The 23,686-nt window shown below is 51.3% G+C and overlaps 1 protein-coding gene across 3 annotated transcripts in view; it reads right to left on the minus strand.

The window, feature by feature from the left end:
* Positions 1 to 23,686, minus strand: part of PTPA (protein phosphatase 2 phosphatase activator) — a 26,884-nt gene continuing 3,198 nt past the window's right edge. For all 3 annotated transcript variants that reach the window (XM_018917732.3, XM_018917731.3, XM_009093438.4), the window contains exons 3-10: positions 23,091 to 23,177; positions 18,117 to 18,242; positions 17,253 to 17,370; positions 15,685 to 15,784; positions 14,704 to 14,828; positions 14,122 to 14,222; positions 9,555 to 9,662; positions 1 to 4,575 (exon numbers count right to left, since the gene is read on the minus strand). In XM_018917732.3, the coding sequence (XP_018773277.1) occupies positions 4,501 to 4,575; positions 9,555 to 9,662; positions 14,122 to 14,222; positions 14,704 to 14,828; positions 15,685 to 15,784; positions 17,253 to 17,370; positions 18,117 to 18,242; positions 23,091 to 23,177 (840 nt within the window). In that variant the 3' untranslated portion in view covers positions 1 to 4,500. The remainder of the gene's footprint in view (positions 4,576 to 9,554; positions 9,663 to 14,121; positions 14,223 to 14,703; positions 14,829 to 15,684; positions 15,785 to 17,252; positions 17,371 to 18,116; positions 18,243 to 23,090; positions 23,178 to 23,686) is intronic.

Here is a 23,686-nt window from a genome sequence, read left to right on the forward strand (position 1 = left end):
TTCTAATAAGGGATTTTGATGTTGTTTATTATCCATGTTACAGTTGGAACTGGGAACATGGGGAGGGACTCGTTCCAATTTTAGCGACAACTGCTTTAATGCCCTGCACAGAGCCAGCCCATGTAGACATTCCCAAGCCCAGGCTTTTTATAGCAAGCAGAAGCAACCACTCCACCCCCTGAAAGGCCTTTTCTAACCTCCAAAACCTGCTTACAGCCTTGTACTCCTCACAACAAGCCGATCTCCAAGCTGATGATGCCCGTCACGGTTCAGCCCTCGCTGAATCTGATGTGGAGACAACCCTTTTTCAATTTGGCTCGTCCTAGTTTGAAGTTTGGCACAATTTTACAAGACCCTGTGTGTCCCCAGGATGTTCAAGGAGTTTTCTCCAATGTCAATGGCAAGAGTGCTCATCCACTGAAGGGGAAGCAAAGTTAAACGATGAAGATATCTCCTCTTGGATATTAGAGCATGAAATGACCTCCAAAAGTCCTGTTAAATTCTACCTCTGAGCCAAGGGAGTCCTTTTTGAAGCAGCAAGAAGATTCTTTGAGCTTCTCAACTGTAAAAGGTTTCCACCAGCACACTGGCAGCAGGAGAGTTCAGGTAACTTTAGCAGTTATCATTAACAACCAGTTTCACCTCCTCCAACCCATTTCTGCCTCCTTTCTTCTCTCAGGAAGCCAGTGCAGTCGCAGGGACACAGTGCAAAGTCCAGGGCTCTTGAGTGGTTCAGCACCAGGTCCTTGGGGTACAAAGTGCATCTTCATCTTGGCAAGTGCCTGCTCAGATTCTGCAGGTCCTGCTGTGGGGGCTGTTTTGTTTATCCACTCACAGGATCCCAGCACAGGACAGTGGAACTGAGCCACACACCAGGGACAAGTTAATACAGCAACAATGACATCAAGAACTTCTATTTTTTATTCTGCTACTTCTATCTCCACATGAGGCTGCTTCTCTCAACTCTTACTTCATCACTGGCTGCCATAAGAGATCACTTGTAAAGGAGGGCTGTGAAGGAAGAGACAGGGCAAGGCTGGCGGCGATTCAGGAAACGCACCCCGTCCAAAGGCAACAGCTGTTAAACAGCAACACTAACTGACCTACGTATGGCAACCCCAAAGATCCAGCTCTGAAAACTGAATTTAAAAAAAAATGGCTTGGTCAGTGGGCTGAGGGGGAAGACGGCCAGAAACCCACGCTACATCTCCTTCCCCTTCACTGCGCGTCATGTTCATCGAGGGACACGCTCAAGACGAATTCAAGTGCCTTCAAAGACAACATTTGTGATCCAAGATGACATTTCTGCTCACCATCCACCCCTCCACCCTGCTGCCACTTTTAGCTCTCACAGTTGGCCTGTGTTGATGGAGAAGATGTAGCCCAGAGACAAGAAAAGGAGCATTTGCTAAGCACAGCTACGCTACCTTCCACCACTTGTGAGAAGGTCTAGGTTTAATTTAATCCAGGTCTATTATAAGTCCAACAAAGCTGCTGAACTACATTGATGCTGGAAGTCCTGAGTCAGCTCCTACAGCAGGACAGGAAAAACATCTGAAGGAAAAGGTTCCAGTTCTCACCCTGCCTTAGAAACAAGGCTCAAACATCCTTTGGTTGTAAGAGTCTCTGATCTTCAAGAGGTTTGCTGGCCTGGGATCAGGCTTTGCACATCACCTACCTGCCAAACGTCAGATGGGATAGGGGGTGGGCACAGCAAAAAAGTTAATAAATAAACCACACAATACAACAGAAAGACACCTTGGAAGGACACAAAGACAGACCAGATGTACTTGATCATGCAGTTAAATAAAGAACCAATTTTAGTGCAAGCACGAGGTCAACCACCGACATGGCAAGTGCCTCCACAGGGCCTCTTCCCTGTGCCAAAGGCTCTGGCTGTTGGATTCACTGGCTCTGCTCCCAAAGCAGGAGCAAACCCAGTCTGAGAGAGACCAACACAGTCACCAGTGCAAAACACAGAAACTTTAATTAAACCTACAACACGGGGGGAGGTGGGAAGTGCTGCTTCGGACATGGAGCAGCCCTGGGTGCTGCCATGTGCATGGGCAGAGGAGCTGAGCCCGTTGGGGATGTCACTGGGAGCAGGAGGGAGGCAAAGCAAGTGGCTGCCATGTGACAGGGGCACATCCCAAGCGGGCTGAGAGGACTCAAACGAGAATTAGCTGCTTGACATCCCAAAATCTCCAGCAGGACAGATGTGCAGACTCAGGCAAACAACAAACACAAAGCTGTGTGTGAGTCTCCTCCCACCGCCTCCGCAGGTCCCAAGCCCAGGGACACTGTCCCAGGGAGCAATGCTGCAGCTGCAGGGGAAGGAAGCACCTCTCCACCCTTTTTGGTGCTGTATTCCACATTCCTGGAGTCCCTCCCATGTATCCATGTCAAAATTTCCACCCATCCTTTTGCATGGAAGCCTCATTTCCACAAGACAACCTGGAGAGATGTTTTCCTGACCCTCAGGCAGATAAAGAAAACCAAGGGCTTTTGCTCAGCCATTGCTGGCCAGATGCTGCACAGTTATTTAAAGTATGGGGACACCTGCCAAAAGACACAGCAACGTGAGGGGACACAGGTGGAGACACCATGAGTCTCTGCCCCAGCCACAGGCTGCTCCACTGAAGATGGACTCATCAAGTGCCAGCAAGCACACAGATCTCCAGCAACATTCCAGGAGTGGATCCACTTGAAAAGCAAAGACAAAATACATCCCATTTAGGAGTAAAACAAGACTTTACCCCAGTCTTCCATTTTCATTTTAAATAGAAGTTTATAGTTGTTTCAGGCAGGTCAAAAGCTCCTTGTCCCCCACTCCCTGCCCAGGGCCAAGCCAGGAGCAGACAGGACAGCAACAGTGCCAGAAAGCTCTGCTTCAGCTCTGTGGACATTTCACCAACTCTTAACTTAGACTCCTTTCTTACTCTCCTTCCCCTGAGTGCCTGCAAGAACCTTTACAAGAGGGAGTGTGTAGGTCTGTTAAAAATAATGAAAAAATAATAATAAAAAAGAAAAAAAATCACAACCATGTTTTCTCCTCCCACCCCAGCAATAAAGCAGTGCAGCAGCAAAAGCTGAGCAGCCTGGCTGGGGGCAGCCCCTTCATGGTCTGCAGGAATGCCAGAGGAAGGATTCCTGCTGCTCCTGATCCCCAGCAAACACCAACCCAGAACTCTGTCCCTGCAACACCCAGCCTGGGAACCCCAAGAAGAAACATCCCCACTGCAGCTGCAAAGCTGTGCACCAGCTTGGTCATGACCTGTGGACAGACAGCTCATCTCAAAAACAGCACCAGCCCTTTCTGCCCTCCAGTGATGCTGCTGGTGTGATCCAGACCACCTGTCTTCAACACACTGCTGCTGGTGGCACCGCAAGTGTGGTTCTCCTGCCTGAGGTCCAGCACAGCAACACCAGCAGGGAAGGACAAAGGAAAAGAGCTTTCTCCAGGTATAACCTGCTGTCCTGGGCTACCTATGTTTTTGTTTCCAGCAAGAGTATATGAATGCATGAGAAGCTGCATGCTGTCCCCTCATGCTGCCTGTGCTCCAGGGATGTCCCCCTTGAAGAGCCGGGGATCATGCTGCTTCATGGGGAAATCCCTTTGCCATGGGGGTGTCACTACAATTTATGACCAAGCAGGAGCAACCACAGTCACCTTGTGCCACTGAGGCCAGCCCAGCCCCAGAGCAGCAAAGCACGGGGATTGCAGAGGGCAGGTTGGACCCAGTTATGGATGTATGTGAATGTGTCAGGGGTTTTGCCAGTTAAGAGGGGGCCTGAGCAGTGTCTTTGCATAGCTGTTCCCACAGAGCTGGGTCCCTCCAGGGACCTTGTCTCCAGCTCCAGAGCCAGCTCAGATGCCCACAGCCCAGAAGGTTCCCAGCTTCACCCAAGAGAAGAGGGGCAAGTGAGAAAGGAAGACCCAGGAAACCTTGCAGAAGAGGTGGAGGGAGGGCGCTCTCCTTACCCAGAAAAAGGGAGAGATGGTACTCTGGGCTTCCACAACCCACAGACCTCCAGTGCAGGCAGAGCTGGCTGATACAGACACGCACAGGCTCACACCTCACCCCGGACAGCGGTTTCCCAAAGCAAACAGCAACAGGAAACTCCAATGAAATTCAAAAGGGAAATTGCAGTTACCACTGCCCAACACATACACACGTGCCTTCCTCCCCTCCACACCCCTTTCTCTTGAGAAGCCAAGCAGAGGGCCTTTTCTGCAGGGCAGCCCCTGCTCAAACCCATCCCCATTCCCGGCAGGGATGCGGCACAGCGGAGCAGCGCGGCCCCGGCTCGGCCACTGGAGAAGTCCCCAGGGTGAGGACGTGCAGGAGGAGCTGCTCCAGGTCCCATCCCTGTGCTTTGGATCTGTGGTTGCTGACGAGGATGTGCAGGAATGGATGGGCTGGGTGGTGAGGAGGGGTGAGGGGAGGAGGAAGAGCGCCGTGCTGTGCCTCCACTGCCTTGGCTCCTCCTGCGGTCTCCTTAAGATGTCACAGGCTGGATGGGGAGCAGGCTGCCGAACTTAAAGTGCTGGATCACAGGAAACTTCTCCAGGCACTGCAGGAGGAGAGATAAAGAGAGGTGAATTCAGGAGACATTTCCACCTTACACACACAGCCTGAGCCACATCCTGCCTGCAGGGTCCGGGGCCACTCAGCTCAGACAAAGGCAGAGGATCAGCACCATGTTTTCCCCCACACATTCCAGTCAGGCTTCTCAGGCCAGTAGCACTTCATAATCTCATCCTCTTCCCTTCAGCCAGAGTCTTTTTCTTACTGAAATTCAGTATGGGGAGGCCTGGAGCATGAGCAGAAGCAGCATGTCTATGTCAGCAGCTTTCTCCTTCACCACTCTCCTTGCTCGAGCTGATGTCTTTGAAGAGTTTCATCCTACAAACACTGAGAACTGCAGAATCCCCTGGGGCAGAGAGACTCTCCCCTCCAGGCCAGTGCCAACACTCTGGGTTTGAGGCACCATTGTGCAGCTGCAAGGCACTGCCCAAACTGCATTCCAGACTCTCAGGTCTTTGATGGACAAGCACCAGTGATTTTGCAGCTATAGTTTAAGATATGATCCTATTTCTAGCAACCCCTCACCCCTGAAATTCCCACCTCCCATTGAAGAGTAATGGATCACAGGTCAGTCACACAGATCCACTACAAAGCAGATTAGCTCAGAGCTGCTTCCTGCAGCTACAGCAGGGCTCTCCGTAGGGTGAGCGGGGCTGCAAGGGCACAGCCCCTTCCACTCACCAGCCAACAGCAGGAAGGTCATGGACTGTGGTCAATAACGTCAGAGTTTGCCAACACTTGTCTGGCAGAGCCACTCAGAGCTCTTGTTTTTGAGTCACTGCAGACTAAGACTGCCCAAACCTCATAGAGGGCACAGAGCAGGCTCCACTCCATCACATAGAGCTCAGCAGTGTATGTTCACCAGCCATGATGCAGTTACAGCTCTCCATAGGAAGGAGTCTTGTGCTCTCCACAGGGCCAAACTGGACTTGCTGCAGTTCTCTGGGGCTGGGGAGGAAGCTGTGTGCTGCAGACAGCTCTCACCCCAAGGCAGGACTCAGGCACAGGCACCCTGCCCTTGTGCTGTCATCATGGGCAAGCAGGAAGATTAGTGCCCAGAAGCCCAGGCCTACAGTAATCCCTTTGGAGCCAGAGGTCAGGCAACTGGTTCCAAGCACCAGCACAATGGAGCCAAACAAGTTTGGAGGTGGTGAAAGCACAGCATGGCTGTATCCATCCTGGGGAATAAGAGCCAGGCATAAAACCACAAATCGCCATGGCAAGGCACCAAGGAGAAGTAAGTCCTGCAAACATCAGGGCATGTCACCTTCAAAGCTTCCTAATGCTCAGAGCTGCTGCTGTCTCTCCACACAACCACTTAGACAAACTCCCAGAGGAAGGAGGGCTGGGTAAAATGGGCATGAGGAGAGAGCAGAGGGAAATGAACATTGGAAATGCTGACAGCTCGAAATGTCAGCCCAATTAGCTCCAAGGAGTCCCATGGAAGACCAGACTGGTTTGGGCTCCAGATGAAGAGACTTTACCACCAGTGGGAAGAAGGGGTATCCATTCCATGTAACACATCACCAGCTCAAGAGGAGATAAGCAGAGAAATTTCTCCTCCTCTATTCAGAAGGACTAGCACAAGTTTACTGAATTATCAGCTGTACAGGCTTTCCTTGCATCAGCTGTGGATGAAACTGTACCCAACTCAACTGTACCCTGCTCAATTTCAGGCTTATTTCTTCTTGCCACCATCTTGATCCCACTGAAGGACTGCTTGGGACTCAACTGGGAAGTAGATTCATGCAACAAGTCCAATCTTTAAAGATGGAACTGGGACTAGATTAGTTACAATGGAAAGTATTTCCTGACTGACTGCAGAGAAGGAAAGGTCAGGAGACTCAAAAGCAGACTCAGGGGAAAAACATCAAGGCTGCTGCTTTAACCACACACTATTCTGTCGACTTCTTCACTTGCCTTTGATGGAGAGAATAAGAAAAGCCCATGGACTTTCAAGCAAACACGTCTTCACCCATTATATTATAAATAGACACATTTGGGATTTCATAAATACACAGAATTGAAGACACATTGTCTTCAGTCTACTGCTCATCTGCCCTGGAGTGCCTGGATCCAGACCACAGCTCCTGGACACACAGACACAGGATGCCTGTGCCTGAGCTTTCTGTCAGCTGTTTAAAGCCATCCCATAGAGGAGACAGAGAAGAGATAAAGCCTTTGGAGTGCTTTTTAGATGAACTAGGTCTGGGGGTTGCCCCACTCCCACTAAGTGGGATTTCTCCTGGTCTGTTTCCAGCAAGTGACCCCCTCCTCTGCTGCTGCCCCCACTCAGTTCCAGTCCTGGTCAGCGCCGTCCAACACCCAGCACTTCTCAGCCACCCCAGGTGTGTTACAGAGCTGGAGCCTCCAGCTGAGTGTCTGATTACACCTGATCTAATTGCAATGGGTGATCAGAGGGGTAGGGAAAAGGGAGGGGAAAACAAATAAAACCTGAAATCTTTCTCTCACTTTGCAAGTTAGACAAAGCAACACTCCAACCCCAAACCTTCCCTCTCTCTGCCATCACATGCCCCAGGCTCTGCCACACAAGCTGCCTGCCTTGAGCTGGACAAACACCCATGTCAGTACTTGAGGGGTGCTGCTGACTTCTCTTCTGCTAATGCTGGCAGTGGCTAATTGCAGAGAGACTGCACTGGTGAAAGCTACACAGAGATCAGAAATACACCAGGAGCCAGAAGAAAAGAGACAAGGTCTCCAGCAGTGACTTTGTGCCTGGCCTGAGACACCCAGACAGATTCAGTTTGCAAAGGATGAAGGTTAAGTGACTCCTAACCTTGTGTCCCTCCCAGAAAATCAGTCTAAGATATCCTCCAGTTGCAAATGTTGGTGTAACCTGCAGGGCCAGGCACACCATAACTGAAAGCTCTGCCCAGCCATGCTGCCGTGTCCACATCCACACCCCTGTCATCTCCGAAGCCAGGCAGGAACTGGCTGAGCCAGCATCAGGGTAGATGACTCCCCAGAAAAGATTATATCTAAAGATATATCTGTTGTAAAGAACCCTAAGGACCCCTGAGCAGGAGTGCCCTCTCTCCTCCTCTGCCTATCCAGGTGAACACAACTTCCATGCCATGGCAAGAGAGGACAACATTGCACAAGGATCATGTTTTTAGGATTGGTCCTTTAAGGCCTACAAACATTATCTGAGGAAAAAAACTAAATTTAAAGCTCTTTAGTTGACTCAACATTTTTTACACTTTAGCCTAAATTAGTACCATTACCCTTCCTAGCAGTTTTTGCATTCTGAGCTACATCTCAGATATTTCTAGAAACCTACCACTACTGGATCCAGCATTTTCACACTGAAAGTCACCTGCTACTCAAAACAGACTAAGGCCTTCAGAAAAGACCATCTCTTGGGTGCACATAGAAGAGCCAAAGAATCTCCCAGTCTCTAGAGAATCCCCAAGCTGTGCTCTCTCCAGCCAGGGGACAGGTAGATCTGCCAGCACACTGGCCCCAAGACATCAGTGAATGCTGCACTGCACTGTGGGCTCATCACTGCCAAGCTCCTCCAGCCATGTACAGGCAGGAGCAACCACAACACAGGGCATGTGGGGTACCAGGCAGGAGCACATGAACATCCCAGGGAATGTGGGATGCCAGGGGAGCACCCAGCTTGTGAAGGAACTGATCCAAAGGAAAGGAAGGACCACGACAAGGCTGTTGAGGCAGCAGCAGACCACACTGAAGCTCTAGGTCTTAGGACACTTGTGTTTCACTTTAAAGGCACTCACAGTGCTGTGGTCTTCCCTTCAGACCCCTCAGCTCTCACAGCTTAGCCTCCAGCTCAGGGTTTTCCAGCAGGCAGTGCCTCCAGCCCCTGTGACAGAGCTACAGCCCAGGGACAGCCCCTCTCCAAGGAGCAGCCCTGGGCACCCTTCCCAGGAGCAGCCAGGCAAGGGGGTCAGCCCCAGCCCCACTTCTCTTTGGAGGCTGGGAGGAAAACTGAGCTGGGGGCGGAAGGAGCCAGCGGGCCTGGGAGTGACACCTCACAGATTAGAGAGGTATGTGGCCTGGAACCTAAACACAGGATGTGCAGTGCAGAGGAAGGGCTGGGGGAGGGAGCGGCCGTTCGGCACAGTTAACCCCTTTGTGCTCTGGGCCTGAGCAGAGCTGTGTGTCCCAGAAACAGGAGCTTGTCCCAGCTCCCAACAGGAGCATGGCTGACACCAGCAGCACTGCAGGGTGCGGGATTAATTCTTTCAGGCACCACCTGTCCCCGCCCACCCGGTGCCAGCAGGGAATTCCACCATCCCAGCTCCTCCAGTGCTTTAGTGCAGCCAGTGAGTCCTGCAGAGCCAACACCATTCCCTCCAGAGGTTCCTGTCCTGCTTCCTCAAGCCCAGGGTTAGCTTGAGCAGGAAGGAAGATAAGGGAGAGCCAAAACTGCCCAGTTCTCCAGGTCAGGGTTCACCAGGAAAGCCTGGGGCAATGCCAGCAGAGCTGGTGGGCGGAAGGTGGCCAAACCAGAGAGGTGGCTGTGGTCTCACTGGGCTGGCACATGGCATGGATAGGGCTTGTAGAAAGGGTAAATCAGGAGAAAGCATTCAGCCTGCTCTGGGGCTCTTGAAACTTGGCATGGTAATTTAAAATAAATTACCTCTAGCTGGTAAAATGGTGGACCAGAAGAACAAGCAGGCCAAGACATTTGCCCTTATTTGGAGATCTGCACTTGCACTATGGTAAGACAACACATGGCAAAAGTCATGTTTGCAAGGAATGGCCACTTTGGGATTGGTTTTGGGGCAAACACAGGGCAGGAGCTTCCTTCAAGCCAGCAGCACCTGAACAGCCAAGGGCTCCCAAGCTACAGTCAGCAAGAAGTAACAAATGGCTGTGATGGGGTCCCCACACCTGGAGCAGCACAAGAGCTGACCCAGGGTACTGTGGGAGAGCAGGTGTGTGGCCGAGCAGCCTCCCCCTGCCCACAACACTCACCTCTGCCTTGTACATGCGGATGAGGCCCTGGTTGACCTTGGACCAGGAGGGCACGGCGCTGATGTTCCAGAGCTGGTTGGAGTGCTCGGCAAAGGGGCCTGTCTTCATCTAAAAGAGACCCAAGCACAGGGCTGAGGGAGCTGGGCCAGCCAGGAAGCTCGTGCACCAGCAATGACTCATGCTCACACTCTCTCCAAGCAAACATTCCCACCAAGCCCAGTGACCCACGCACCAGCCACCTCACTGCATCTTCCCTCCCTCCCTCCGTGCTCCCTCCCGCTGTGGCCACATCACATGAAGCCGTGGCAATCCAGCTCCCCCCCTTCCCTGATAAAATTAAGCCTTTTCCTGCCACGCTTTCCTAATCAGACCTCCTTCTGCACACCTCCCTTTTAATGACTGTATTTAAAAAGCCCCACATAAGTCCTGTTCTTCCCCCCAGTAGAGCTTGGCTCAACGCTGTTCCTATTCTACCCAGAAACCTCCCAGTGCAGCACTGCTGGGCTTTCCAAGAAAATGACTCATTCCCCATTCAGATCAACAACAAGCAGCAGCGACAGCCATCGCTGCCTTCCCTGAATACAGAGGGCAGTGCAGGTTGGCAGCAGCTCTGTGTCCACAGCCCACTCCACACCTGCCTCTAGCTGAGGAGGGCTCTAGGGGAAGCAGGAGGAGAGGGGACATGCTCTCCAAACTAGCTCCAGAGCTGCGAGCTGCTGGCTTGCAGCAGATGCTTTACATTTTTTTTTCTTTTTTTTTATACTCTACTGTTTCTCCTCCCAGGGCGAGGGGTTTTGAGGAGGAAGGGCAGGAGGGAAGCTGCAATCAGGGGCAGTTGCATGTAGATTCCCTGGGTGGTTGTCTCTCCTTCTCCTCCATGAACAAAAACAGACCCTCAGGGAGAGAAAGAAATACAACACAGCCACTCTGACTGAGCGAAGTTCCCATGACATCAGAAACCACAAGGCCGAAGCTCACGCTAAAGAGGAGCGTGGGGAGAGAGGAATCTCTTGGACTCTCATTCCCGACCTGGGGCTCGAACAACTAACCCCTTCCCTCTGTGCACGCACAGGCCTGGAGAGAGGGTGGGAAAAGCGTCTCCAAAACAACCTCTCTGCTCACTAAAAAAGCAAGCAGGGCCAATCAATGTGCTTTGGGAAAATGCTGCTGCCTTTCTGCAATGCCTGTGTGACACCAGCCTGCAGCAGAGAAAGAAAGAAAGAGAGGGAGAGGGTGGGAGGACCCAAAAACCTCACTGTTTGGAGGGTGATGTGCTTCAAACCCGCTGGCCTTGGGGCTGGAGCAGCAGGGGAAGCGGGTCTGCAGCTCTGCCTGGTGCTGGGAGAGCACGGGTGCATCTCCACTTCCCCTCGGAGGTCCCTGTGAGCTGGGAGATGACAGCTGAGCTGCTCCCTGTCCCCTCTGCCACATGCTTCCCTCATGGGCACGGGATGAAACGTGCACGCACACAAAGCTCGGCGCTCCCGGCAGCGCCGGCACGTTACCCAGCGCCAGGATTTGGCACCGGTGGGCACCCAAAGCAGCGGCTGCCAGGGAGCTCTGCGCCATCAGAGCCTCCTCTCCCCACACGGGAGGTTTGGCTGCCAGAGTTTTGACGGCAAACCTTCCTTCCCCCGGTGTCACCGCCATTCAGAGGGGCACAGCTGGCATCAGCCACCACCACCGCGCTCTTCTCCCCTTCCCAAGCCAGAGAGCGAAGGAGGCAGGCACAGCTGGTCAGTCCCAGCTCATGCCTGGCACGGCCACCACTATGGCCCTCCTCACCCGGACGTCCAGCAAGGGATGGCTTGGCCATGGTTTCAAGCTGGGGCGGGAAAAATAAGAGGGATGAGAAGGGGAACACAAAAAAATCATCTCCTTCCAGCCACAAAGGGCGAAGAGGGAGAGCTGGGGGGAGAGCGAGAGGCGGCGAGCGCGCTGCAGTCCCGCAGTGACCCCAGGGGAACAGAGTGAGTCAGAGCAGCCATATTGAGCAGGAAATTACTCACAGACGTGGCGTTCCTGCCTCTCGGTTCCCAAGAGAATCGGCCTTTTGTAAATGGTTCCTCTGTCAGTGCAGGGGGGAGGGGGACGGCTGAGGCCGTGCTTTCCTGTCAGCTCCTTCCCTTCCAGCAGAAACCCGAGCCCTCCCTTCCCAAATTTAGAAGCCAGATTGAAGCTGAAATTCCTGCTGCCTGCCCTGAGCTCTCAGAGGAGCATCTGGGCAAGTGCACTGATCCCCCACAACAGCTGGGGTGTACCCAGCTCCTCTCCTCAGGCAGCCCTACATCACTGTCCTCTACAGCCCCTCTGTAGCACCACAGGGATGCTGGATGCTCCCAAACCCTTCTCATCCTCACACTTTCAGGTACCACACACACACGTTTGGCAGCCAAAGGCAGCAGCAGGGGAACAACTCAAGTCTCAGCCAGCTCTGCAAACCTCACCCTGTTCCAGAACCATGTGTTCAGGTCCAAACCCACCCTGCAGATTTCCCAACATCAGGTCAGCTCATGCAAAATTCAGTGCCATGCCTGGGCACTCCTCTAAGGAGGATGCCGTGGGGGGTTCAGCCGGGACATCATCTTTGCTGCTTTAAAAGCCTGAGGTTTAAATACAAGCCTAGCAAACACCACAAGAGCATATATTCATATTCCTGAAACAACACCTGGGGGCTGAGAACAGTATCTGCTCAAGAGAATATTCTCTCAGTTGACAGAAAACAACCTTCCTCAGCTGTAGTTGGAAACAAAACCTGCTCTCATTTCGGCAAGACCCACTATGGGAACTGCTGTGGTGTTTGTTAGATGTTTAACACCTTTAAAGGAGAGCTGTTTCCAGATGACAAGCTCAGAAGAAAATAATATCGTTCATTTATTAAAGTCTTTAATCCCTTCTGTCTTTTTTCCCTGCTATTTTGTTTTGTTGTTGATTTTGGAGAGAAAGCATTTGGAGGGCACTGAGGCTGCCTCGCCCCCCCTAGTGGCAGTCACGGCCTTCCCGGGAGCTTGGGAGGGAAAAAACCCAAGATTTAAAAGGAAAATCTTCATAAAAATGAAGCAGCAACCTGCACGGAGATGCATTGAATATTCCATGGGTTTGGTGATGCAGGTTGCTGCCATCCCTTTCAGCTCACGGCAGGAGGGCCAAGAGGGCTCCTTGCCACCAGGTGGCACTGGGGATCTCGGAAGAAACACTGAATTCCACGATTCACAACACAGAAAAGGAGCTCAAATCACTTATTTGAAAAGCCTACTAAAAAGCTGACTTGCTGCAGGCAGAAGCAGAGTGACCTGAAGCAGCAGGATTGTGCTGGGTATTTTAAACATCACCTGTCAACTGGGCGCTGCAGAATCTTCTACACACATTTCAAGAGATGTATGTTTTTTAACAGGTCAGTGCAGTGTCTGGATACCACAGAGGCCTGAACTAAAATAAATCTTTGACCATCTTGGCTCCTGGCTTCCTGTCCTCATCTTGATCTCTTCCAACAGCACCTCTTTATTACCCACAGTATGATTTATCTTGGCACTAAGGGTTAAACCCTGTGAGGTGCTGAGTACCAGCAAACCCTACCAGATTTAGCAGGACTTGACACAGCAGCTCCTGGGGTTTGGGCCAAAGGCTCCTATAAAGATTTCCTACATGAAAGGCTAAGTTCATAGTCTGTAACCTCCCTTCCCATCTAATCACTAAATTAGAGAGGCGAGGAAGGGGGAAAGTGAACAGAACAAAAGGGAAGAACTGCATTCTGTCCTTCAAAATTAATCCCATCAACTTCCTCTTGCCAGAGACAAGAAATCCCTCACCACAACAGAGCGGGCAGCTCTTGCTCTCCCCGTCCAGACTGTGCAGTGAGGGAACTGGGAGAAACACAGCCAAATCCTCCACTGATGCTGCAGGCAGCAAGCCATGAGCTCCCTCACTGAGAAACAGCCCAGGGCTGCCAAGGAGCTGAGGATCACCCACCCCTCTCCAAAGGGCCCTGCAGTGCCTGAGAGAAACAGTCCTGAGAGCGCTGCCAAGTGGGGAATCTCAGCACCACCTCTGCTCTAGGTCAGCTGCAAATAAGGTGCATTCCATGGGCTACTCTTTTAGTAGAATCTGGAGGAGACAGAGCAGCATAGAGGTTTGGGAGCCTGCCCTAAGCAAGGAGAGGCCCAGGGCTGCCAGGCAGCACCCAAGGGCTGCAGGGAAGGGAGGCTGTCTTGGCAAGCCCAGTCATTTTGCAGCTCCTCCTTCATCTTCCTAGTGTATCTACAGGAACCAGTCTTCTCCATCCAAGCTCCCACTGACTGATCCATGTGATGATCCAAAGTTATTTGTTTGCACTTGTTACAGCTCCCTTCAACTACAATCCACAGCCCATCCAGCTTAATTACACTTTCTTCTCAACATCCCTGTCTCAGCTCATTCAAGGAGAACACCTCTGCCATGCAACAATGGTTCATCTGCACAGTTCCACGAGAACAAGCAAACAGGCAAAGGAGGAAGAAAAAAACACTGCCAGAGCCAAGTATCTAATGTCAAGAGAAAGTCCCTGTGGGACAAACCTTCCATTCCTCACCTCTGTAATGAAGAGGATGCACTCCAGGAACATGAAGTCCTTATGGTTTTCATTTACCACCTTCTCATCAACAAAGTGCCGAGGCTCCAGGCTTGGATGGTCTAAAAAGAGTAAGAGGCAACAGGAAGTAACCTGTATGGCAATCCCCTCCTGAGACCAAGTTCAACCAGGTGGTGTGCTGCCCCTCACCCAGAAGCACAACCCTCCCCTCAGAGCTCTTTAAAAGGCAGCACAGAGCTGCTCTTTTCTATCTCATCTCCCACTCCAGTGCCACTGCGGGGACAAAACTCCACAGAGCAGAAAATGCATTTTTTAGCACCAAAACCAAGGTTCTCCTTTTAAAAAGCTTTATTGCAGTCATTGCAATAAAGACAGAAGTACTACACAAGGAAGTTTTCCATCTCCCAACCGGCTTCATTTGGAAAGCTGAGGTAAAAAAAAATCCAAGCCCCAAACTCTCCTGCTGTATTACACACAAATCTGACATATTTGAATTTAAAAGTCAGCCCCTAGTCCCACCATCTTTACAACCTAGACAAATGGAGCAGAGGCTAACCTAGGACACAAGATTTTTATTAGTACCTATCAGCTGGGAACTGCCCCATATGAAAGGCAGGAATTGGAAGTCATCCAAGCCCCACACGCCCTGGCTGCCAGCAGGTTCCATCCTGTAGGTTTTCTGCAGTTTTCGCATCACTTCCAGGTATCTGAGAGAACAGAAAGGGTTAAGGCAAAGCCTTCTCCTGTCTTTGACTTTTGTGAGGACAAGAAAAACCAGTTGGGGAAAGGACACAATTTACCACTTGTAAGCAGGACCCCCACATATAGCACAGTTCACAGAATATATATTCAGCTCCTTTGCCATAGAAAGCAGCCTGATTGTACCTAACACCAAATGCAGAGAGAAATCCAGTGGCAGGGGTTTGTTTTATCTGCAAAGTCTCATGATTGTGCAGATCCTTCCTCATCCCCACTGTTATTTGAAAACATTGACACTTTGCATCCCTTCACCAACTTCCAAAAGAGCACAGAGTTTTCTACCTTACAGCAATCACTACTTCCACTTTTCAGGTGGAAAATTAAAGCTGGAAATACTATAGAAGGAAATTGTTTCCATGCCACCAAACAGTGATACAGCTGGGATTAAATCTCTGGACTCCAAACACCCATTCCAACAGTTTCCTCACTATCAACTCTACCTCCTGAGCTGGAAACACATCTAGAGGAGCAGTGGAGGCCTGACAGTTGCATAGATTTTTTAGTTTTGATGCCTGAAGAGATGTTAGATCCTCTGATCAGATATTCCTGTCTATCACAACACACAGCCTCACCCACAGAGTTCAGTAACTTGTGCTCCTCTAAAGTAACTTTCCAGAAGGGCACTCTGCTTCTGAAGACAAGGGGCCATCACCTCTTTTTGAGATAGTTATAATGGGTCAGTGTACAGTCCATTAAAATGTACATCTGCTCCTAATTTTGTCTAAAATTGTCTTCAGCTTTCCCATTCTACCCTTCCCCCCAAACAGCCCAATACTTCCAGCCCTTCTCCTCCCATTACCTCACCTGTTAAACACTTTGAAGACAATGGCCATCTGGTCATCCACTCTGAGCACACCGATTTTGCAGAGGCAGCAGAGAAAGGCTGCAAATGCAGCTTCGTGCCCTGGAGTTAAAAGACATGAAGAGACATGACACAGGTGTCCCTGGCCCCCCAGGACAACCTTTCTGTGGGCACCACAACAGCTCTTCAGCAATCACAGCAGTCACAGTCCCCTCTCAACCCTGTTGTCACTGTTAATGCCACAAGCTGACAATATTTCATCCCCCTGCAGCACCCATCCAAATTATACCTTCTAGACATTCATAAGGTGATCATTAACTTAGAGAAAAGAAGTTCTTAAGGGAAAACAGCTCCAACTGGGCATGCTGGGAGAGAGGCAGGGACTTTCCCAAGAGCTTGGCACAGCAAGGGAAGTGGAACACTGCAGAGTCATCTGCTTGGGGGATGCAAGAGAACCTCACATCTGCAAGCAAACAGATTTCCGCCTGCTACAAAAATATCTCGTTGTTGGAAGGATGCAGATCCCATGACACTGCCAGGAACAGTCTGTCCCAGAAGGTACTGGGATCTCAGGCTAAGCCTCTGCAGCTTCACCCTCCAGCTAACAGCAAGGAAATGAAACAACCAACAAACCCAGAAATGTCTTTTAGTGGGAAGGACCATGGAGGAAGGGAGAGCACAAGATGAGCAGTTCCACACTATGGACAGGTGCAGCTCCAGTGTAGGAACAAAATGCACCCATGGTCTGGACACTGTGAGCTGGGACATGGGCCCCTGGCTTGGGACACAAGGGATGGGAGGAGAGGTTGAATTTCCTTCTCTGAGCTGACCAAACCCCATCCAGCCTTTCCAAGGACAACATCTCCCCCTGGTGCCAGTGAGCTGCAGCCAGCATTGCACAGCCTCCAGTCCTTCAGCCTTTACCCACAGCCTCGTCTTCCTCTCCCTGCCCAAGCCCAAAACCATGTTTCCTTGCACTCATCCTGCTCTCCTGCCTTTTGGTGAAGACACAGCTATCCTCCAGAGAGGAGCAGAGCATGCAGACAATTCTGTATTTAGTTCTTACTGAAGCCTGTGTGGTTACTTCACCTGCAATTCAGTATCTCCTCAGGTGCTTCTAACTTCAGATTTCAAAGTCCCTCTGTAATCAGTGATTCCCTTCTAGGGACCATCAGACCATTATGATGTCCCTCTAGAGACACCCCCTACTGAACATTAACATGGTTCTCACTCTAGTTCAAATTCAAGCTAGTATATTTTATTCCTTTAAACTGTCTGCTGCAGGGCTGCTGCATGCAGTGAAGCATGTCCTACAGCTCATCCCAGAACAGCTTGGTTCCCATTTCCTTGGATGAGATGTGAAAGGGTGTCACACCTCTAGCACAGCTCCCAGCCCCAGCTCTCAGTCACAGCCCACACAGGGCAGAGGGGTGAGGGGGCCCTAAAAAGGCGTTCATTTCAAGCTGGCCCTAAAAATAGTGGTAATGATGTATTTAAATAAATACAGCATCCAACTCCAAAGGTCCCTTCCTGACAAACCCAGCCCTGGCCAGTGTGCAAGCCCAGGTACCTGTGCCATAGTCAATACGTGTGGAGTTCCCCACGGATTCCTTCAGGTACACAGCCACTTCTGGGGCAGCATCAGCCAAATGCTTGGGAATCACTGCTGACACCAACTTTTCTGCCTCCTGAAAGACACAAAAGACTCCCCTGGGTGAGCACAGATCTGTCACAGTCCCCAGGAACAAGGCACCCCATGCTCAGATGTTGTCACAGCGTGAGGGCTGCAATGGTGCTCTGCAATGCCTGGAGGTACCATGAGAGAGGAGCAAATTCTCCTGTTGAAGGAGTCATCTCCAGAGATGGAACAAGTCAGGGAGAGCTTGTCCTGAGACCTATTCAGGCCACACACATCCTGTAGGACAGAAAAGCCTCATCACCCAAGTACATTGAACCAGTTACTCACTGAGCCATCCCCAGGACAAAAGCACCACTACAGCAGCAGTGCAGCTGCAAGGCCACTGCTGCTGGGACTGGAACTGTGCCACCTCCAGAGCTTGGTGCAGGGCAAGTGCTCTGAGCTGAAGGAATTTGAGCAGTTTCCCCTGATCTTTCTCTCATTTTGTGACACAGTGGGCAATTACAAAGGAAAGGAATTCCTTGGGCTTGGACAGCCTTTGTGACTCATCCAGAACTTGGACACCCAGCCAAGATCATTTACATGGCCCATATGCCCTCACAAGAGGAAAAGATAGCACCAAGTCTATGCTAAGTGATGTGTATCAAGGGGTGGATCCTTCAAGGCTTATCTGAGCAATTCCTCTGTGAGCTGCTTGGCTGCCACACAGTGACAGAGCCATTCTCCCACCCCTGCTGGGCACACTGCCCTTCTGTGGGAGCTGCAGGTAACACTACACAGCACAGACATGCTCACCTGGTCTAGTTTGGCATACCAGGTCCTGAAGGCTTTGTTGCCAAAGCGAGAAGGTTGATCCACTGGAGGGGTTTCATCGATCCATCTGTCGAGGGTGTTCAGCAGAGCCACCAGCTTTTCAATGGGCTACAGAGAGCAAGAGGGTGAGGAGTCACAGGGACATAAAACAGAGCAGTCCCTCAGTCTGATATCTCTCCCCTTGATGGGAGTGATTAAAGCCCACACCATGCTTCCCAAGAGAGGCACATGGAAATGGGCTGCACCAATCCTCCTCAAAATGCAGAGGGGACAGAAAAAACATTTTTCCCTGCAGGAGAGCAGTCCAGTACAAAGCCCAGCCTGAGGCTGACTCCTCAGTCACCCACACAATCTTCCATGAGCTGTAACAGCACCGTGCTCCAAAATCTCTTGGAGAAGAGCTGCAGAACAGTTCTCACAGGACTGAGAAGCAGGGAAGGGACCTTCAACACAATAACTCAGGCTCAACATCTTAAGGGTCCTGCATTCCCCATAGGATAAAGAATATCACATATACAGTGCTATGCATCCTCACCACTGGCTGATGATGTGATTTAAAGGCCCTTCTCAAGGCTTGAATAATTGTCCTGAAGTGTCTCTTAGGAGCCAGGATTAGCAGTTGATGCTGTTAAACCACGACACATTCATACAGCAAGTCAACCTTCTCAGCACGATTCCTGTTACTTCAAATTCCTACCAGCCAGACCACCAGGCAGCTCCAGCTCAGGGACACCCACTGCATGTGGCAAAACACAACCTACCCAGGGGAAGAGGCAGCCTGGTTAGCCCACCAGTGCTCCCATCTGAACAAGAATAAGAAGGTCTCAGAGAAATGTCTCAATTCAAACACAAAGCTGATGGGAAGACAGCAACAACAGCAAGACCACAGCCATGTTTCTCACACCCAGTGCTGAAAGTGAGGGACCCATGTGGAAGGAAAAGAGGTGCAGCAGATGGCATAGCACAATGTCTCCAGCTGTGCTGTCAGACCAGAGCTGGCCAATGCACACTATGTCCCTGCCTGGCCCAAATGGCTGGAGAACAGCTACGCCCCCCCATACCAAGAGGCAACACCACAGGCAGCACTTTTAGCAGCTCCAGACAGTTTCAGGAGGCTCTGCTGACAACTGGTCAAGCCTGCCAGAGGCTCTGGGATTCTCCCTGCCTGACTCCAAGCAGCTGGAGAGCCATCAGCTGCCACAGCAGCTGGCCAGGCCCCGGGCAATGTAGGCTCCTCTGTCTCAAGAGGGGATTCCTCCTTCAAGGGGACAAAGAGGACAGCAGAAGCGGCGGCTGCTTTGACTTTGCTGGAGGCATCGACCGTGTGAAGCTGGCTGGTCTCCTGGGTTGTGGTTCAATTCTTCACGCTGCTGTCGGGAGGACAAGGAAACAGCAGAGCCCAGCAAGTTTCCAGCCCTTGAAGTGCCACTCAGAGGGGGTGGGCAGAGCCAGGCATGGCAGAGCTGTGCTGCCACTGAACCAGCTGCAGGTCACTCCTGGGGGGAAGGGTCTCATAGCAGACACAGCCTTCCACAGACAGTGACTCCTAAGGTGCCACCCCAAGGACATGGTGGGATCCTCCCACCCCAGGACCTCGACATTTGGCCACTGAGCCAGACCAGAGACCGGGACAAGACCTGAGCACACTGAGAACACAAAAAAGGAACAAGACAGCCTAAAGCTCTTGGTGATCCTGAAGGCACTAACAGACCAGTGCTCCACATACATGTGGACCAAAGCCCCCTCTGCTTCAGCTCCCTGCTCCCGAAACACTGTAGGAATCAAACACATTCCCATTGCACTGGGCCATGTTTGGACTCAGCCCTACTCCTTCCTGGCTACTGCATTCCCCTCCAATTAAGCAACAGCATCCCCAGCACTGGGTTGCATTAAATAATTAAATCGTGCTGGTGATTTATCCGCCGGCACCAGCAGCTCATTATGAGCAGCCACCGTATTTCAAACCCTCTCCACGAGCACTCGGTGCTGCCTGGATAAATGGCTGGCATGGACCAGCTCCTTCCCTGGGGAGCAGAGAGCCCAACCTCCCCTTCCCCACTCGCTGGCTTTAAAGGGATTAAAAGCCCAGCCCCACTGAACACAGGAGAGCAGGACCCAGCTGCTGGCTCAGCCACATCAATAAATAATTAAAGAGCTGTGGCTCATTTTGGGCTCAAGGCCCTTTGAAAAGGGGGTAACTAAAAGAAGCAGCTTCCCATTGTCCAGCAGAGGAAGCCTGTACATCCAGGGCTGACCCCTGTGCGGGAGAAAGGAGCTTATGGGAACACAGCCATCAGCACCACTGCAGCCTGTTTTGCCTGGCTGGGTTTTTAAGCTCTATTTTTGCTTTACCTTTTCAGTGATCAAAGCAAGGGCAGGCTCCCCCCTGCTCTCCTTGCACTTCTCGTTGTGCTGATTTTGCATCTCCTTGACCCTGAGTCTGCCACCGGTCCCAAAGGCAAACCACAGGGCTTCCTACGGAGCACAGACCTGTCAGCAGCTCTCAAGAGCAGGGGCCAGGCAGACAGAGGTGCTGAGGAGGCATCACGGCAGCCAAAGCTGCCTGTGGCGACCAACTCTCCCCCTCTGGGCTCCTCAGGCCCTGTCAGAATGGGGAGCTGCTACAGTCGGAGCATTTGCTGCTTCCCCACTTCCTTCCTGGAAGCAGAGCAAGCCACAAGACCAACCAGTTTCCCCCAGTGCATTGGGCTGTTTGACAGGAAGGTCTGCTCCTTGCATGGCAAAAATTAACCTCGTCTTCCTCACTGCACTGCACCTCTGATCCAAGCCACTGCTCCAGGCTGCAGCCCCAGCAAGTTGCTGATGGATCCCCACGTGGAAAGCACTCCCTCCAGGAGGGAAAGGCAGGTCACAGCCTATCACTCACACAACCTTGTGCCAGACACGGTGTCTGTGCCAGAGTCTGCTATCAGTGCCTGTCAGATGCCTGCAGCAAACCCTGGACAGCTCCACACAATGTGTCAGTAGGAGCAGAGCAAGCTCAGCAAGTCTCCAAGGGGGCTCAGCTCCCACAGGATCCAGCAGAAAGGTTGGTATCGACACACACTCTTTGGAAACCACTAAGCTGCCTCTTTCAAAGCAGAGCAGACCATACTTCCATTTTTTATTTCATGGCAAAGCAATACCAGTAACTCACAGAGTGGATATGCATTCAGCAGAAAGGATTTCAGGAGGTCATTTGCCAAAGGAAGGTGTCCCTGGCATTTGATCAGGGAGGAAGATGGGATGGCACAGAAGCACGTCGGTAGCAGGTACAGCAAAAGAGAAGAAAGCTGAGCAGAGATGCAAGAAGAGGCCACGAGGGGCTGAGCCTTTAAAAGCACAGATAAGCAGTTTGATCTACAAAGGAGCCTGTGTGAACAAGCAACCCCATCAACAAGACAACCCTGGGGATGCTCCACCTGTGCCTCAAGTCACAGGCTTCTGCTCTCCTCAGTGTGTAGGGAATGAGATTTGTTCCCTGCTACTTCCCAAGCAGCTGGGATTGTGTCTCTTGTTTGTTACTTGGACTGGGACCATGGATGGAGAACATTCACTCCAAGAGGGCTCTTTTGCAGACACAGCCCTGGTACAGCTTTTCCTGACAGCTCAAAGGGCTTGTGAAGAGGGTTGGTTTTTTTCCCCCACTCTTTGTTTTGTTCATTTTTAATGCTTTGTTTCCCTAGAAGTGCTCTGTGAATGGTTGGGAACAAGCTAGATCATGACAAAGACAAAACTTAAAGGTGAAATGCAAACAGCAGAAAGCAAGAGCAGCATTTGACAGCAGTTTCTACTTAATTGAAGGAACAAAAGAGGGGCACAAAGCCTGCTAGGGAGAGACTCATTATCCCTTATCCCCTCCATGAACTACAGGGGAGTTTCTCATTCACACTGCCTCCCAGAATGGAAGGCTGGACTCAACACAGTACTTCAAACATGAAGACTGGATTAAACACCATCATCAGCTGCCTTCCCACACCAGAATGAAGCTATAAACACAGGGCCTAGTCTGCTGCCTATTTTGCCTAGATCTTTTTACATCACTCTCAGCTTTCTTGCACAGCCCTGATCAGTAAAACTTAAGGATCTCCCCATTGCAGCACAGACCAAGGGAAGGGGCTTCAGTGTACAACAAGGAAGCAAAGCTGGTGGCCAATGTGTGCTCTGTGGACTGGCAGCACCCAGAGAGCTCTCAGGGCAGCAGTGACACCACTGAGGGTGCCTGCCCTTTCCCTCTGGCTCCACTATGCCTTGAGAAGGTGAACAGCCATTAAAATTGGCCATGGCAGCAGGCAGGGACAAGTGACAGCCACTTTCATGCAAAGGGAAAACCAGGTGCTTTCTGCTTAACACCTTGGAAGGGGAGATCCTGCCCCACAGGTTAAACCTCCTTCACAGGTTAAACTGAAATCTCCCAGCCCAGCCCAGCAGCCCTGCGAGCTCTGCAGGCCCCAGGATCTTTAGCAGGACCCTGGGCAAGGCAGGTGCAGCTGGTGACACACCTTGAGGTCACAACTGTCCAACCAGAGCTTGCACAACTTAGCTACAGCCTGGGCTGAGGAGATGGGTGCAATTAACACAGCCTGAGCAACGAGAAGGGACAGGGAGAGAAGTGGTTTGCCCACAGATTTTCCTACAGAAAAACCACTTGGGGAACAGGAATGGTAGAGACATCTCAGCCTTCTGCCTGCAACCAGGAGAGAATATCACATCTTCAAAGCATCACCTCTCCTTCTACCCACTTGCTCAATTTCCCATCCACCAAGCACATCCAGAGTCTCTGCATCCTGACATTTGCATCCCCAACCATAGCCCAACTGCATTCAATCTCCCTTGGCTCCCAGATAAGTTACTAATTCATTCCTCACCCAGGAAATACTAACTGTAAAGCCAAAAGAAAAAAAGGTGAAAAAAGGCAGGAAAGAAGTAACAAGAGGATCCAAACTCTTGTCCTACCTCTGAAACTTTGTATTCACAGGTCAGCTTCTTGCCCCTGACACCTTCGTTCAGAGTGAGGATGAAGCCCATGTAGTCTGCATATGCCTGTGAAAACACCAAGAGGGCAGAGCTTTAGGGAGAGCCCAGGGTCTGCCAGAGCAGAAAGCACAGCACAGGAGCATCCTGCACCCCAAGGGAACCTCTCCCAACATGCAAAAGGGCCTCCTTGGATATACCCGGGGGTGCAGGTCTTGCTGTGAAACTGCTGCCCTGTTTGGCAGCCCCAGAAGCAGAAGGCAGGTGGTGATTACATCGCTGCGAAAATTTCAGAAAGGAGAATCTTAAAAACGCTCACACTGACCCCAAAATCATTCCCTCAGCTCCCATCAGGTCAAAGTCAAACTCCTCAGTTCTGCAGAGTCTCAGCTGTGTGCGGGCATTGTGCTCTGTACTGCTGCTCCCAGACCTTCCCTTTCCACCTTGGACTCTTCCCCCATGCTCATGAAAGGGAAGTGGGAGACAGCCCAGGCTCCTCACTCTCTCTCTCTTTAGATTTGCTGTTCTGGAAGCATCATCTCCAGTGCAGCTCCACAGCAGCACACTGCCACTTCTCC

This window comes from Serinus canaria, chromosome 17, assembly GCF_022539315.1.
Source record: "Serinus canaria isolate serCan28SL12 chromosome 17, serCan2020, whole genome shotgun sequence".
NCBI classification, from domain to species: Eukaryota; Metazoa; Chordata; class Aves; order Passeriformes; family Fringillidae; genus Serinus; species Serinus canaria.